The 18,376-nt window shown below is 46.1% G+C and overlaps 1 protein-coding gene across 9 annotated transcripts in view; it reads right to left on the bottom strand.

Annotated features, from left to right (window-relative positions):
• Positions 1-18,376, bottom strand: part of SRGAP3 (SLIT-ROBO Rho GTPase activating protein 3) — a 252,348-nt gene that overhangs the window by 119,220 nt on the left and 114,752 nt on the right. For all 9 annotated transcript variants that reach the window (XR_014298751.1, XR_014298752.1, XM_082683050.1 and 6 more), the window contains exon 2: positions 11,763-11,955. Coding sequence is in view for 7 of the 9 variants with exons in the window: in XM_082683050.1 (XP_082539176.1) it covers positions 11,763-11,955 (193 nt within the window). In the remaining 2 variants the exon portion in view is untranslated. The remainder of the gene's footprint in view (positions 1-11,762; positions 11,956-18,376) is intronic.

Below are 18,376 nucleotides of genomic sequence, written 5' to 3'. Positions count from 1 at the left end.
AGGACCCACACTTACGCTTATATTAACTTTCTGATCTCTTTCCAAATAAGGTCACTTTTTCATCTTTGGGGGGAAAGGACTTTAACCTGTGAATCTGAGGAGGACACAATTCAATTCCTAACAGACTGCTGCCCCAAGGGGATCAGGAGCCCAAGGAGAGTTCATGTGATCACTCAGGCTCTTTCTTGTGGTCCCTCTGAGACAGGAATGGGCCCATGATGCAGAGGATAAAGTTTGACCCTATCAGCTGGCATTCAAGGCCAGTCCAGCCCTTTCTCTCATCCCCCTCTCCACTTGCAGAAACCTTCTCCATGCAGTGGACAAAATCTCTTAGCTAGTGATGGGTTTCTTCATTTATCTATTTTTTGCCTCCCAAGGAATCTGAAGCCATCGTACTGGGAGTTGAAGACGTTCAGATCCTGACTCTGCTGCTAATCAGCTGTGTGTTTTGGGGGCTTGTCACTCTACCTCTCTGAGGCTTTACTGTCTCATCTGTCATATGAGTGGGTGAGTGATTCAGTGGCCAATGAGGGCCTTCAGATATCGACAACATCGACTGTGTTTTCCAAAACAAAAAATGCTTATACATGAGCTGACAAAGGCTTTTTTTGTTCCTGATCTCCCAACTTATTTATTTGAAAAGCCTCATAAGAAGCACAAAAATGAAAACAGTGGATGGTCATTATGTAGGACCCTTTCATGTATTTAGCTTCAATGACAAGACAATGAGGCTCCTGAAATCTGGGAAGCAGGAGCTACTTCTTCCTAGCTCATGGGCATTCCTGCCTTGGCACCTGTGTCCATTCCGTCTTCACTCGCTTGGAATGCCTTCCGGTATTCTTGCCACACAGCAAAAACCCACTCTCAGAAGTCTTGTTCACAAGGCTCTTCCTTCAGGGGTTACCTGAGATCTGTCCAAACTGCTCATTTGGATCTACTCAAGACAGTTACCTCCAGACATCTTTTATACTGTTACTTAGTTCATCAATCACCACTCACATTCATGGGGCATATTCCCTCACTTATTCCATAAGCCCCTTGAAGGCAGGATAATCTCTTGTATTTTTTTGTATTCCTTCATAGTTCTTGGCAGAATCAAATTCATTCATTCATTCACCCATTCACTCACTCGCTCTTCTAATGTTTTTTGAACATCTGTCATGTTCTTAGCACTCTCTAGTCACAGGCGGAAAAGGTAACTAGAAGTGCCTTGATAAAGCTCACAGTCTACTAGGTACAATTAATGCAAACTAAGAATTATTATGGTTATTGGTCAGGATTCCTCTAGTTGAAGTGACAGAAATACTTCAAACTGGCTTAGGCAAAAATGATAGTAAGTGGGAGGAGGGAAAATTTAAAGGATCAAACATTTTAATCAAAAAAATATAAAGGAATAGGAAGAAGTTGGCCTCAGGGACAGCTGGATTCAGGAACTCAAAGGATGCCCTCAGGATCTGGTCTTGGTGTCCCCATCTCTTGGCTCTGCTTTCCTCTCTCTGTGTTGGCTTCACTCTCAGACAGGTCTTCTACAGACCAAAAATATCCTGGCTGATAATAATCCCGGGGGAAAGACAGCCTCCCCACTGCAGTCCACTACGAGTCCTGGAATCATGCTGCATTCAATTAAAAATCTGGGACCAAGAGGAAGCAGAGCCAATTTCATACCCTCCATTGCTCAGGGATGATTCCCCAGAGGAAAAATCTCAACGATGTTATCAGAAGAAAGGGGGAGAGATGCTAAGCAGAAGTGAGTAACAGACATCTGCTCTGTTATGCTGGGTGAGGAATGGGAACCTAGAGGAGGGAGGGAGGGGCTAATTCTGCCTCAGGATAGAGGGAGAGTCCCAGGAACATTTGCATTGGGCCTTGAAGTACACATAAGAGTTTGCCAGGTGGAAAGGGCAAAGATGGGAGGTTCCTGCGTGGAGAGGAAAGCCTGAATGTAAAGCTGTGAAGTCAAAACAGGACATAGATTGTTCTGGGGCTCACTGGCTAAGTCAGGACCGAGAGAAGGCACAGTGGAAATGGAAGCAGTTAGGCAGAGATCAAGGCTGAATGAAGGTTTTAGTGGCCAGTGATGAGCTCACTGGGGCAGGAAGGCCAGGTGGGAATAAGAGCAGCCAACTAAGCGAAGGTGAAGAGTTTATCCTGGGGCTTTGCCTTAGAACCACCACAAAGCAGGTGGTAAATGTGAGTTCTTAGAACAGGGAGAGCCAGTTGAAACCCACTGACTTAGAAGCTACCTTTGACTAACGTCAGCCCTGAAAGAGAATAATTCTGAAGGGGAAAGACCACATCTATGGGTCACCTGAGACAGGATCTGCTTACCCATGTTGGAAGCAGGATGACTTGAGAAGCCAGTTAAGTGTTTCTTTCCTTATCTGTGAAATAGTGTTGATAACACCCACCTCCCAAGGGTGCCTCAAGAACTGAATGAGGTAATTCATTGGCTGCTCTTAGCATCAAACCCAGCATATGATAATAATAATTGATGTCATCACTTAATTATTACCACTAGCACCTCACTAGGTTATTAGGAAAAACCCAGTGACAGATGTACAGATACATGACCCTTGGTAGGTTTTCTGTTGTTGGTTTTCCTCCTCCCATTACTACCTTCTCCCACTGCAAACTCTCACATATACTATAAGACCCAATACAAATGGTCCTGGGACTCCCCCTCCACCCTGGGACAGAGTGATTCACTCAGTCAGTCATTCCCCATACTTCAAAGTGACAGCACACTGGCTCTAGTGTCCGGCAGCATGTCTGAGCTCCCCCTTTAACTTGCTCAAAGTATCCTTGGTACCAAAATGAATATCTCTGCCTCATTAACCAATGCCGGGCCAACCTCATCTTCTCTTTCCCTGCAAACCCCTTAGCCTTGGTTCATCCATCTGTGAAATGAGCACACCATTGTGCATGCAGTGCTAGGCGAGGAAGGGCCCTGACCCATAGCTCCTCTGGTTGGTTCTCTCACCAATCACTTGTGGACCCTGAACCAGGACACACCCTGCCTGGCCTTCAGACCCCTTGTGTGTCAAGTGGGGATGATGACACTTTTTCTGACTCCCAGTTCCACCAGGATTCTTGGGAGCATTTAAGCAGCTAAGGCTGGGGAGGCAATTTGCAAAGTGTAAGGTACTATATAATCTTTGAAGGTTGTTATTAACCTATTTGTCTAATAGAATAGAGTCAAAAGTAATCCCCTGCACATTACTGCTTGTTAAAATCTCCTTCATTACTGGGACACCTGGGTGGCACAGTTGGTTAAGCATCTGACTCTTGGTTTGGGCTCAGGTAGTGAACTCAGGATCCTGAGATAGAGCTTCAGGTTAGGCTCATGGTCAGCGAGGAGCCTGCTTGGGTTTCTCTCTCCCTCTGGCTCTCCCCCAACCACTCATTCACAGGTGTGTGCTCTCTCTCTCTAAATTAAGTATTCTTAAAAAAAATCTCCTTCATTGCATCAACTATTTTTCATTTTTAAAATAAAATGCAGATGATATGCATGTGTAGATTTATATAGAGCATATCATACATTACTAAACCACACCGTGGTTAACACTTCGGAAGTTGCTGATTATAGTCTCTGCAGATTCTCAGAAAGCTGGTACAGATCTAGGAGAAGGCCAGAAGGACAAACATGGAAGGAGAAAAAGGGGTTGTAGCTATTGCAAAGGCCACTCTTTGGCTGAGACTTCTGCTTTGAAATTACTCCCAGCAATGAAAACAGCAAGGTGGGGACGGACTGGGTACTGATGCAAGTGCTTACTCTCTAGGAGGAGTTAAAAGGGACCCTGGGGGGGGTCTTACACGGGCCTCAGGATTTTTGCAATTTTTGCAAAACCACAATACTTAATACCTCCCTATTCACTGCTTATTTTTACTTAAATGAATTTATTTACCAAGGACTTTCCCTAGCCTGAGTTAAAATAAAATTTTAAAAACCAGCATCACTTGCCATAAATAAAAAGTGAACTGAAAAAGTAAGTTCAAGGAAAACAAAACAGCATCATTCAATCCCAGGCAGATGCTGGTGCCTGTGGTCCATTCTCTTAGATTAGTGAGGCATTAGCAACACACTAGTGACCAAACGGAGAGACCGTCTCCTTGAGCCAGCCACGGAGACTGAAAGAACTAAAAAGATAATTCAATATGTATGGTTCATGTGCTCTCAGTGATCCCACTTTCATTTTGAGCTGCACCACTCTGATCTGGCCATCCCTCATATTGCAGTAATGTCCACTTAAAATGCCTGGCCTTTGTGCACACACTCCCTGGACGGGAACTCACATTTTCAAGGCAGCCCTTTCCTTCCTGGATAGCTCTAGCTACTGGAATGTTCTCCAGGTCAAGGTGAAGTCTGTTTCTCTGAAAATGCTATCCTTGGACCTCCCCTCTCTCCTTTCTGCAGCCACACAAAGTAAGTCTACTGCTTTCATGTGTCTGAAGAAAGTATTTGGTAATATCTCAGTCTTTTCAGCTATTCATTCAAAAAACCTTCTATTACTGATCAGAGAGGGAGAGACTAGAAACGACCCTTGCCTTCTTGCGGCCAGCAGACTGGAATGGGAGGACTGGTGTATGAGCTGGATCATTTCTTGGTCATCTGATAATAATAATGAGAGGGACATACAGATCACCGTGGGAGGCCAGAGGAGAAGCAGAGGACGAGGCGCCTGGGATCTAGGGCAGGGGCTTCCCAGGGGAAATGAGACTTGAGCTGGCCCTGCTGAGAAGAGCGGGAGCTGGCCAGGACAGAAGGGAACTCTAAATGCCCACACACGCAGCGCTGGTCTAGACAGATGGGCAGCTCGCAGGAAGGCTAAGCCAGCCGGGGGACGTGAGCGGATACCCAAAGTCGTGCTGCTTGAAGCAGTTTCGCATTTTGGAACCAGATAAACCAAGATTAGGATTCTAGCTCTGCCACTTACTTGCTCTAGCTGTGTCCCTCTGGGCAAATTCCTTAATTTCTCAAAAAAATCTCCATGTTTTCAACTAAAAAGACAGAGCTAGTACTTGCCTCAAAGGTCGCAAATGTTTACTACGAAGTTAAATGAGGCAATGCATGCGAGACACCTAGTAGCTTAGGCTCTTGGGGGGCGCAGTCAATTAGGCGCCTGCCTTTGGCTCAGGTTATGATCCCAGAGTCATGGGATAGAGCCCCAGGTTGGGCTCCCTGCTCAGCGGGGAGCCTGCTTCTCCCTTTCCCGCTGCCACTCCCTCTGTGCACATGTATATGCCTGCTCTCTCTCTATCAAATAAATAAATAAAATCTTAAGGGAGAAAAAGGACACCTAGTAGAACCCTTGGCTCATGGTAATGTGGCTGTGATGGATATCTGAAAGACTGAACAACCAGCACAGCACAGGCACCGAGCGATCAGGGAAGATCCGGCTGGCACGCCATACTGGGAGAATACCAGCTCTTGGAAAGTATTACTGGAAAGCTATGACTAGTGTGATACTAGTCATAATAATAGAAGTAGCTGTGAATGAGACAGGAGCCCCACCTGGAGGATCTTTTCCCTTTGTCCCTGCCTTGTTCTATGCAAACCTTTGCATTCTGAATCCTCTGCACACTCACAGGTTCAACTTACCTACGGCAAAAGCGCTTCTCTGCTTAGGATTCACCTGAAAGGTTAAATCTAAATTATAGCATCTTTTTAGGGAAATACTACATCTGTGCAGAAAGGTTAGTTGCTGGCTGGAATCCTCCTGCCAACCACTCCGTGAAGCTGAGGGATGCTCCAGACCTTCACTGCAGAGAATATTAAACATTATTCACCAGCTAGCCAAGCACCTCCCAGTTCTTTCCAAAATCTGACTTTCCCAATTTTAAACACATTTGCTTTTTTTTCCCCCACGGCTATCCAAATAACAGCGGCCAACACTTAACCTGCTAGAGAAAGTATTTTTCTCAGGTATATCCCCTGGGAGGTAAGAGATGTCACAAATTAAAAGCATCAGAATAGAAAAGAACATCACCTCACACACACAGTGCTATTTGCAGGTAGAGCTAATATTCCAGATGGAAATCTGGAGCTGTGGTGCACCCCCGCCAACTCAGGAAGGGCCCCCAGTTCCAGGTCTTAAAGAGGATAAGCCAACCTCAGGCGAGGGCTGGCTGGGAAAGAGCAGGGGATTATGGATTTGACTCTGGGGAAGGAGAGGGGGCTCGGAGGCCAGAGGGGCCTAGAGAGAGTTGTACATAATTTATTATCTGGAAAATCATCACAATGGGTGCTCTTACACATAAATAACCCTCAGAATCCCCTGGAGGGCTTTTTAAAATACAGATTGCTGGGCCCTACCCCTGGAGTTTCTCATTCAGCAGGTCTGAGGGGAGGCTCCAGATTTTGCATGTCTGACAAGTCTCCATGTGATGCTGTGTCGGGACCACACTTTATTAAACACGTGTTCTAACATCTGCAGTCCCAGTTCCCTAGTCAGGGACAGCACTACGAAGCCCACACACGGTCCTCTCAGCAACACTATGTCAGGCACCGGGCACAAGGAGTGGGTAACCCTTCGCCCAAATGGCCCCACCAAGCTCCTAAGGTAGCCAGAAGACAGATGTCCCCCTCCCTGCCTCCCACCAGCCCCACCGCAGAGCAATTCCAATTACCACTTGAGCTTCATTCGTTCGTTCAACAAACGTTTAGTGCCAGCCATATGCCAAACCTGGTGCTGGGTGTTCAGGCCCCCGGGTCAATAGCCACCCTCGCTGCCATCTCCGAGCCCATCACCCAAGGGTTGTCAAAAGGGGACAGACGAGAACACAGATGATTTCGGCACAGGATGGCAGCTTCTGCCTCACTCTTTTCAAGTCCTTCTGTCAAGTCAGAAAGGGAAGATACCCTTGATTCCTCTTTTCCACTCCTACCTCTGAAAGACTGCCCAGCACGGCCCACCCCCTCCTGGCCTGCTCTGCCATGCCTCTGGCAATCATCACCATCCGTCTGCTCCATGCGTGCTGCCCCCAATCAAGGGTCATCTTTCAAAAACAGAAATGGGGTCTCTGGGCTACCGTGTCAGACACCCAGCTGAAATGCTAGGTATAGAGGCCCTGACACCACACAGGGAAGGAGGCAGCCCAGCTGGGCCCATCCTTGCAACCATGCCCACCAAAACACCATGCATATAGGTGAAGCCCTCTTGGACCCAGCCCAGCTGCCAGCCAGTGATCATCAGTGATCCCAGTCAAAGACCCATAAAGCGGGAAAATCACCTGACTGAGCCCTGTCCAAATTCCTGACCCCCTAAACCATGAGGTACTGCGTTTTAGTACCAAGTGTTGCTGTTACACAGAATAGATAACCAGCAATACATGTATTACATTTATGTCCATCAAAGTACCTGGGCAGCTGCATATGTGTGTGTGTGTGTGTGTGTGTGTGTATGTATTTTTTTTTTTAAAGATTTTATTTATTTACTTGAGAGAGAGACAGTGAGAGAGAGCATGAATGAGGAGAAGGTCAGAGAGAGAAGCAGACTCCCCATGGAGCTGGGAGTCCGATGCGGGACTCGATCCCGGGACTCCAGGATCATGACTGAGCTGAAGGCAGTCGTCCAACCAACTGAGCCACCCAGGCATCCCATGTATGTATTTTTTTTTTTAATTGCCTGGGAAGATAAAGAGCAAATGGAGGAATCAAGATCAAGAGACCTGAGCTCTTATTATGGACTGAATGTCTGGGTTCCCTTAAAAGTCATATATCATATTATATATATATATATATATATATATATGTGTGTGTGTGTGTGTGTGTGTGTGTGTGTGTGTGTGTGTGTGTGTGTATGAACACATATATTTGTATGTGTTCCATACTGGGCAGTATATGGCATATATACTGCCCAGTATGGCGGTTATCAGGTGATCGGGCCTTCAGCAGGTAATTAGAATTAGGGCAGAGCCCTCATGAATGGGATTAGTGCCCTTAGAAGAGTCAGGAGAGAACTTGCTTTCTCTCTCTGCTCTCCACCACGTGAAGACCCAATGAGAATCAGCGGTCTGCACGCTGAGAATGCAGCCATGCTGGCACTGTCAGGGCTGGGCTCAGTGGGGCTGAGCTCACTGGGGCTGAGCACCCTGTAGCACATGATTCCAAGAAAGGTTCAAGTGGTGGGCCTGAGGGTTTAACTGGGGCAGGTCGAACATCTGGAGGATAATACCATCATCATCTATTTCTTTTCTACTATCACATATCACTGAGGCCTCTGATTTTCCTGGACTGTGTGGTATGCTGAACCACCAAAACTAACAAAACACAGTTCCTGCTCTCAGACACTGTCCCTTCTCTTGAGGGGGGACATGCCCACAACTGGTACAGTCGGGGCAGGCACCCAGGCCTTCTGGCCATGTTCTTTGAGCTCTGCCACCTGTTTGCTCTTCAGGCCTCAGTGTTCAGGTGTTACCTCCTCTGAGTCTGACCCGGTGCTTCCTCTGTGTGCCCATAAAACTCTGGATTTGTTGATTTGTTTATTTAGCCAGTATTTACTGAGGACCTACGAGGTACCAGGCCCTGATTTATCAGAAGAAACAGGAGAGGCAGTTCCTGCCACGGTGGGATTTCCCCTCTAGCGAAAGAAAGAGATAAACAATCAAACATAAAAAGATGAAAGAAACTATCAAATGATTGCAAACTAATGGACTTCCAGCTCCCAGCATGATGAGAAATCCATTTACAAGCCACCTGGTCTATGGTACTTGGCTACAGCAGCCGAAGGAACTAAGACAGTTTCTGTCCCAGCCCGGCCACTCATTTGCTGGGCTATCTTGGGCAACTCAACTCCCTCTCTAAACAAAATCTCTCAGCCAGAGTAGGTTTTACAGACTAAGTACATTTTCTCCTTCCCTTGCTCCTGCTCATGCACAAATACCCCATCTCTCTCTGGCGCTGGGGCCCACTGCAGTGGGAATAAGATAACAAGATCTGGGCCCTGCCCTCAATGTCCTGAGAGGCTACCTGCCAGAGAGATGGACACTCTTAAATGAAGTAACTGTAAGACAGCAAGACAAGCCTTCTCTGGACAGCAGGACAAAGGACCCAGAGCCCAGCACAGATCCTGTTCACTGAGCTCCAAAGAGGTAGCACTGGTTGGCCCTGGGGTCAAAGGGCTAGTCCAGGCATCCCTTAGAGACTCCTGCTTCCAAAAGCCACATTAGCATCGTGCAGAGGGCCTATGCCAGCTGCACTGGCCTGAGCCCACACCCTAATTAGAATTTCATAGTGTCTCAAGCAGCCTGCTTGGCCCGACTGCCAGCTGGGGCTCCTGTTCCGTCTGGTGGCCTCTGTTTAATGAACCCATGAGGGGTTGGCCGAGCCCATTACAGGCAATGCGAGGGAACAGGGGACCCCCACCCACGCTCCCTCATGCCCTTACATCTCCCCCTTTCCCCCACATTCACACTGCAAATGGGAAGGAAGGAGATAGGCAGGAGCTGAAGCCACAGCCTGACCACACCACCCTGGATGGCTCCAGTGACAGCTCAGCCAGAGATAAGTGTTTCCGTGAGTGTGTCTCTATCTCTGGTTTTAGGGGAGACTTCGGTTCCCATCGCTGTTCTCGGCTGCAGCCAGCCCTTTCTTATCTCAGGCCGATGAGGCAGAATGAGAATGACGGTTCAAATCCATCTTCTTGAAATGACTGGCCCACAGACATGCCTGGATAAGCTGCTTCTCAGAGCTGCACTGTCCTCATCTTTAAGACAGAGCAATGACCCTCACCCGGCCCCAAGCGCTCAGTACTGCACTCGGTAAACTGTCATGGCTGTTGTTAGGATGAAAAGATAGGCCAGAGAAGGCACCAAAATGGGAGCAGCATTGCTTCCAAAGGGCAGGACTGTGCAAGTGACTTTTTCCCCCTTGTTTTTCTGTATTTTCTAAATTACATACAATGAGCATTTTACTTTCATCATTTGGAAAGAAAAAAAAAAAAGTAAACTTTCTCCCCACTCTCCTCCCCAAAAATATCTAACCAAAAAATGAGATAATGTGTGTGAAAGGGCGTAGACAGTGCCTGGATGCTATTTTAATAGAAGCTTCTCCCCAGGGGTGCCTGGGTGGCTCAGTGGGTTAAAGCCTCTGCCTTTGGCTCAGGTCATGATCTCAGGGTCCTGGGATCGAGCCCCACATCAGGCTCTCTGATCAGTGGGGAGTCTGCTTCCCCCGCCTCTCTCTGCCTGCCTGTTTACTTGTGATTTCTCTGTGTCAAATAAATAAATAAAATCTTAAAAATAAAAAAAAAAAAAAGAAGAAGAAGAAGCAGCTTCCTCCTGCAGACTAAGTCTGAATAAATGACATTGGGTAGAAAAACAAGGCGTATTTGCAAAGATGCAACGCATTTTTGCTCTTTGATAAAAAATTTCCACAAAAGTGAGTGTTTGAATGCTGTAGCACAGTTGAGAGGAGATGTTTATGGGAGTTAAAAGGAAGAGCGCTCCCTGACCAGAGCAGAAGGCAAAAACATAGGGAAGAAGGTGGAAGTAAGGTAGGGTCCACTGACAGGTGAACAGATACACACGATGTGCTGTGTACACCCAATGGAATATTACTCAGCCTTAAAAAGGCATAGGTTACAATAGGGAGGGAGCGAGAGGACATTGTACTAAATGAAATAAGCCAGTTACGAAAGGGCAACTGCTATATGATTTCACTTCTCTGAGGTCTCTACAGTAGTGAGATTCATGGAGACCACAAGTCCAGTGGTGGTTGACAGGGATTAGAGGGGGAGGGAATGCAGAGTTAGTGTTTGACGGGATTGGAGTTTCTGTTTCGCCAGATGACAAGCGTTGTGGGGGGCGTATTGTAGTGACTGCCGCACACCAGTGTGAGTATCCTTCATGCTACCTAACTGTATGCTTAAATATGGTTAAGATGGTAGATTTTATATTATGTGTGTTCTATGCACCACAGCTTTTTTAAATGTAGAGAGAAAAACTGGATCAGACCCAGAGGTCGGGGGTTGAAGCAAGTTGCTGAGGTCGAGGGCGACTGGCTGGAGAGATGGAGGAGAAGGTCCAGGGAGCATGGCAGAGAGAGAGAGAGCGCTCCACAGAGGCACCCTGCCCCGTGAACGCCTTCCCGGTGAGGTTGCTACCTCCTACCTGCGCTGGAAGAGGCTGGCCCCAGTGGGTTCAAGGCAAAGAGGTTTTGTGTTGCTGGCAGACTCAGAGGCTGCCCTGTCAGTGCCTGAGGGGATCTGCAGTCACAAACCCAGAGTATGGAGCAAGAGAAATCAGGGCTCGGGGAGTTTGTGTATTGTAAATAAATGAAGCAGAGAAAGAGCCGGGGGTACCGACCCTCCAGGGTAGTAAGCAGAAGGGATGCCTTGAGCATCAGTCCATGGAGAAGAGATTCTGAGATCCCTGTGTGAGGGAGTTGGGAAGTGGGCTGGCTGGTCCCCAGATAAAAGGGTCCGAGGGTCCTGAAAGGAGGGGGGAGGTCACTCTGGCCCAGATGAAGACTAGCTCAGTGCCTGGTGCTCGGTAGGAAAATAGCTACAGCAAGGACAATTTACTGAGCACGTATTGTCTGTGACAAGCACTTTTCCGAGTTCCTCACTCACTCCCTGCAGCATCCTTATGCATGAGAACAACCTCTATCCTCACTCTCCACGGAGGAAGTCACGCACAGAAGGGTCCGTAACTGGCATCCCCAAGGCCTTAAAAGCACACCATCTGCCTCCAGGGCGTCTTTGCCTCCTTTGTGCTTTGCTGCCTCCCCTAGACGCAGGGCCCCGCCCCCGCCCCCTCCTCACTTGAACTGGTGCTCCCGGGAACTGCGGATCTTGGAGGAGAACCTCTCGGCCAGCTTCTCCAGGCTGCGGGAGTACTCGAGCTCAATCTCAGCTTTCCGGCGGAAGAACTCCTGGAGGTCCTGAAGCAGCTGCAGCCGGGACTCTGATTGCTGCTCCAGGCATTTGAACTGCTCCACCAGCTGCGTGCGGATCTCTGCGGGCAGAGGCAAGGGGCGGCAGGCGTTAGGCTGTGGTCTGCACGGCGGTGGGACTCACCCGCTGACCCGGCTGACCCAGGGTCCCTGACGGAGGCACTGCGATTCCTGCAGCCCCCCTCCCCACCGCCACGACCCCTCCCCGCCCCCCACCCAAGCCTCTCCGGCATTGGCACAGAGCTATGGCACGCGTTGGCTTCCGTCACACGGTCTAACCCAATGTTTCCCCAAGTTGAATCATGGCGTGTCACCACCATGGCTTCTGCTGTATCCACATGCCGCCAGCATTATTATTTCTTCCATATGATCGAGTCAATTGGCTCACTTTTCCTACTGAAATGAACGCATTTGAAATGAACGGCTTTGTGTCACCACAGTGAGGGGAAAACTAGGACCACGTGCCATCCTGCGACACAAAAAAGGAATTCAACAAAAACAAAAAGTTTGTAAAATTCTATCTAGAGACTATTGCTTACCAGAGGCCCTGAGCCCAAGCTGCCTGCTCTCTACCAACAAAAGGAAAATGGGAGCCTGCGAGGTGCTAAAGACTTTCTCCAGATGCCATCAGGGCTGAGAGAGGCTGAGAAGGGGATGCTGGGGGCTCTTGGGTTTCGGTGTTACTTAAGGCCACATCTGTGTTCCGCGTTAAATCACCTTGAGCTCCGTGCATAAACATCTCAAGTACCCCCCAGAGGAATGTCACCCACACTTCAGGAAATACTGACAGCAAACCAGGTCTGTACAACCAGGGCAAAAGTTCAAAAGCTGGGGAGGTGGAGATAAAAATCACAGGCAAATCCCAATAACTACAGCCAACCTCATCTTCAAACCCATAGCGTTGTCACTGCTGCCAGGCATCGGCTTTAACTCCTTCCCAGCCATTCCACAAGCTGCTCAACACATCAGTCTCCCCAAAGCTGCTCATACCAGCTCCCTGCTCATAATGCCCCACAGCCCCCTTCTGCCTAAGTATTAAGCCCAACTCCTTGGCATGGAATTCAAGGCCATCCACCGCCCAGCCACAAACTTTACTTGTTGGGATTCACCCCCAGTGGACTCTTAAAACCATTCAAACCAGTCCTTGAAATATCCAGTCCTAACTGCATAAATGGGCATCCTGTCTGAAAATGGCTACTCCGTCTTAGCATCCTTCAGAGAAGTGGTCTTCACAGGGGATAGCCCTACCCTGGGGTACACAGAGGCTTCCCAGGGGTACACAAAAAGTACAAGGGAATCATCTTCCTTTGGGATCACGAACCCTTGCTACTCAGTGTGGCCTGTGAACTAGCAGCATCAGCCTCCGCAGTGGGCTTATTAGAAAAGCAGAATCTCGGACCCCATCTCCAGAATTTCTGAATCGGAATTTGCATTTTAGCAAGATCCCCAGATGGTCCTATGTGTCTTAAAGTATGAGAAATACTGCCATCAACCACCCCCTTCCATCTCATTATGAGGAGCATTTCCCACACTATCTTACTTTTATGTTTAGTAATTATTTGTCAATGCATGAAATAACCAATATTATTTTGATGAACTGCGAATCTGATCACTGTAATGATAAATTAATCCAAAAGAAAGATACTTAGAGTTCTATGGGCAAAGGAAAAATTTCCAATGTCTATTTCAGTTTATATACATGTTTTAGATCAAAAGAAGTAGGATAGATTGGGGCGCCTGGGTGACTCAGTTTGTTAAGTGTCTACCTTCTGTTCAGGTCATGATTCTGGAGTCCTGGGATCGAGTCCCACATCCAGCTCCCTGCTCAGCAGGGAGTCTGCTTCTCCCTCTTCCTCTGCTCCTTCTTCAACTCATGCTCTGTCTCTTGCTCACTGTATCTCAAATAAATAAATAAAATCTTTTTAAAAAAAGAAGTATGATAATGAATAGAAGAGTTTCAAGTCTAGAAATATATTGGGATAAAATTCTGTGAAAGAACTAGAATGGAATGATGAGTTCAAGAAAGTAAAGAAAGGCACAAAATAAAATTTATGACTCATTTGGATAATTTTTGACAGATGCTGGTGGATACCAATGTGTTACAGTATTTATCCTGTGATCTGGCAATCCCACTCATGGCTACCTACCCCAAACACATCCAGTATTTATGTCCACCAAAAAATATATAGAACACTTAGAGTAGTTTTACAACCAAATATTAGAAACAACCCAAAATGTCCATTAAGAGTAGACAAGATTTTTTTAAATCTCAAAATGGGACTCAATGGAATACTATACAACAAAGACAAATGATGAACGACTGCCACCTGTCAGCAACATGCTTGAATCTCACAGAACTTACACTGCTCAAAAGAAGGCAGAATGAATGAGATCATGCAAAAGTAGTTTATGGTGATAGAGGTCAGAGAAATGGTCACTGTTGGGGAGGAATTGACTGGCAGAGGGTACAAGGGTGCCTTCTGGAATGCTGGAGATAGACCCCACCTCAGTTTGGGTGGCAGGTACACTGACAAAAAAGAATTGAGTTGTGGGATGCCTGGGTGGCTCAGTTGGTTAAGTATCAGCCTTCAGCTCAAGTTACAACCCCAGGGTCCTGGAATCAAGTCTGGCTTTGGACTCCCTGCTCAGCAGAGACTGCTTCCCCCTCTGCCTGCCCCTTCCCCTGCTTGCTCTCTCTCTCTGACAAATAAAATCTTTTTTTTTTTTTTAACTGAGTTGCATACTGGAGATCTGTGCATTCTACTCTATATAAGTGATCCTGCAATAAAAAGGCAAAATAAAAAATTGCCCTGTTATTTCATTTCCATTTGATACAGTTAAGAGTGTAATTTTATTCTACAAGGTCAATATTTACAATATGGTAGAAATAATATCCTTCATAACTATTTAACCTTATAATGAAACATTTCAGATGTCAAGTTAAAATGTATGAGGCAAGAGAGTTTTTTCCCCCTGAGTTCACTTAAAGAGTAGGCAAGCAGAAAAGTTTAAAACCTTCTTTAGAGCCTAATACTGTTCCTCCCAGGGAGTCCTGGACTGCTTGGTCCTCCCAGCCCTACTCTGAACTCCCATGGTACTTCTAATTTGTCTCTGTCTGCCTCCTGCCATTGCTTTAATTCTTTCACGAACGTGAATCATATCCACCTTAGCTCCTCAAATGAAATTTAAGCTCTGAAGGTAGATTTTCCCTGCACATACTAGATCATCAGGAATCGCTATCTGTACAAATTACTATTTATTTTTACCAAGTGCTTTTACCCAAGGATATTAAGAGTTGTGATTATGGGAGTCTCACTCAACACAACCATACACACACACACACACACCTCACACACACACAACACATACACACCACACCACACACACAGCATACTACACACATGCACACACATACCATACACCACATACCACATCGTAAACACACACACACACACACACACACACCATGACATTATTATCCATTTTTATAGAGGAAGAAAGCACAGCTCTGTGTAAACTGTAATCAGGAACCTGCCCAAGTTTACATTTTGTTCTCTGAACTATAACAAGCTGCACAGGTATGCCTATGACATGGCTTATGTGTTGAATTGGTTCGAGATGCCATCACTCCCCAAAAGGCAAGCCCTACCATATCAACACATAGTTATAAAAATGCTTTCCAAATATTTTTCAAATAACTTTCAGACCATCTACTATTTGGGCCTCAAAATAGTAATCATCACTAGCATTTATGGAGTCCATCATTTGTTGCAGGCACAGTGCTGACTTCTTCACAAAATTATTTCACATTATCTGTACCCCATAAGGCAGGAGCTACTAGCGTTCCCCTACTCTCACCCCATATATGAGGAGGTAGAGGCTCAGAGGTAAGCAGCCTCTCTGTTCATAACAGCTGGTGTGTTGCAATTAATCTAGGAATCAAGCCCAGATCCCTCAGATGGCAGCAAAGATCCTCCAGACACCTAACTAGACTGAAAGCATATTATTTTTTTAAAAGACTTTAATCCATCTGTATTCAACCTCTTGTATCCTTCTTGTAACAAGATGGTGGTCTAAAGAGAATTGTTAATCAGAAATGCTGCAGCCACTGCTTTCCGGCATTACAGGGCATAATCAGGAGCCAGTGTTCTCATATTTTAGAGGAAAAGCTCATAAATCACACTATGATGACAAGAGATGATCTGGAAGGAGCGGAGAATCTCCCCCAATTCATACTACCAGCTGGAGCCTCCAGGCTGTCTCGTGCATAGAACCTTCTAGGAGCTTGGGCAGCTCAGAGTCAAATCAAATCCTTCTAGCAGGAAACGGTCCTGGCTAGATCTCCAACTGCAGCTCACCCGTGCTCTGGAACCCTGAAAGGATTTGATTACCCTTCTCGTTATTTCTAACTCCCTTCCAAGTTGCTCCTCCTTGGAGCTGGCACAGATTTGGGTTTTCTCCTTGAAGATTTCAAAGGAGCGACAAAAATAAAATAAAACAGAATTGCTCCCAAGGCTCAGACTCCATTCAGCAGACATTCCCCCCAGGGGGCGGTTCCAGCCACAGCATAGCGCAGAGCAGCAGAAAAATTAAAGCGGGTGGGGCAGGGAGGAAAAGGGGTTTGGAAAGTCAGGAAAAGCTCTTTGCTGTCAGAACCTTGAAGCTGAAGATGACCTCTCCAATCACCTACTGTACCCTTCTGGTTTTACAGATAAAAAGCATGAGGCCCAAAGAAGGGGCAGAACTAATTCTGACACCTGGACTCCTGAAGCTCAGCTCCCTGTGGCACTAGCTCCTGATAAAATTCTCCATGGCTCCCTATTGCTTACAGGCTCAAAGACAAATTCCTCTGACTTCCAAAGCCCAAGAATCTACAGCCTGCCTATCCATTCCCCATAAAGCTTCTGCTTCTTCTGCAATAGTCTCACCAAAGACCACAGTGGCTATGCCGATGCCACTGCCCATGGCGACACTCAGGTCGACCAGCCTTAGGGCTAAACAAGTATCCCCATGCTCCCCACCCCACTCACAACTACAACCTCACAAGCAGAGGCAGCGGTCTTCTTCAGGTTCCAGGTAATTAGAAATTCTATTTTTAAAAAATTAATAGATCATTTTTTAGAGAAGCTTTAGGTTTACAGAAAAATTAACCAGAAAGTACAAAGAGTTTCCACATACTCCCTCTCACTCCCAAACACAGTTTCTCCTATTATCAACATCTTGCACTGATGGGTGTTACAACTGATGAACAAAACTAATATGTTACTATTTACTAGAGTCCAGAGTTTAGGTTAGCGCTCACTCTTGGCCTGTTACATCACATGAGTTTGGACAAATGCATAACGTCACGAACGTCACGTGGCTGTCATTATGGTATCGTACAGCGTATCTTTGCTGCCCTAAAAATCCCCCAAGTTCCACCTATTCATCCCTTCTTCCCGCCTCTCTGTGACCCCTGAAAACTACTCGCTTTTTACTATCTCTCTAATTTTGCCTTTTCCAGAAAGTCATATAGTTGGAACCATACATTATATATGCTCTTTAAGCTGGTTTCTTTTATTTAGCAATAAGCATTTAAATTTCCTCCATGTCTTTTCATGGCTTGATAGCTAATTTCTTTTTATCACTGAATAATACCCCATTATATGGAATAATAGTCCTGGTTTATTTACCCATTCACCTCCTGAAAAACACCTTGATGGTTTCCAATTGGGGGAATTATGAATATTTATGCAAGTTTTGTGCAAGTTTCAACTCATTTGGAGAAATACTTTTTTGTTAACTAATAGACATGTTTAAGAACCGTTTTAGGTTTATTGGGAAAAAAAAGAAGTTCTATTTTTTGATAAGAAATACAGGAATTTAAAATATTAGTACAAAATTCGAAAGATAGATAGGATATAAAGAGAAAAATCTCTCTCTTATCCCTGTCCACCAGCCACTTAGTCCCTCTCTAATAAAGTAACCAACTTACTAGGTTCATGTGCATCCTTCTAGAAATAATGGTGTATTTCAAATACATTATTTCCCCCATTTTTACAAACATAACAACACATCATTCACAGCATTCTGCACCTTACTTTTGTCTTTTAAGAATACATTGGGAAGGAACGCCTGGGTGGCTCAGTTGGTTAAGCATCTGTCTTCAGCTCAGGTCATGACCCCAAGATCCTGGGGTCGCCCCCACCAACCGTGGGCCACAGAGTCTTCTCCCTCTCCCTTTGCCCCTCCTCCTACTCAAGCTCACTCTCTCTCTCTCATAAATGAATTTTAAAATCTTAAAAAAAAAAAAAAATAAGAATACATTGTTAAGATCAGTCCATATCACTTTGTAAAGAACTTCCTCATTCCTTTCCATAGTACTATATAATTCCACTGTAAACTTTATAAATTTTTAGCCAGTCCCCTTCACCGGACCGGTTGTTTGTAAACCTTCACTATCACCAACGATACTGGAATGAAGAACCCTATGCAGGCTTCGTT

This window comes from Mustela nivalis (genome assembly GCF_964662115.1).
Source record: "Mustela nivalis genome assembly, chromosome: 1".
NCBI classification, from domain to species: domain Eukaryota; kingdom Metazoa; phylum Chordata; class Mammalia; order Carnivora; family Mustelidae; genus Mustela; species Mustela nivalis.
Note: the sequence above shows the minus strand (reverse complement) of the source record. Positions and strands in the feature narration are given on the sequence as shown.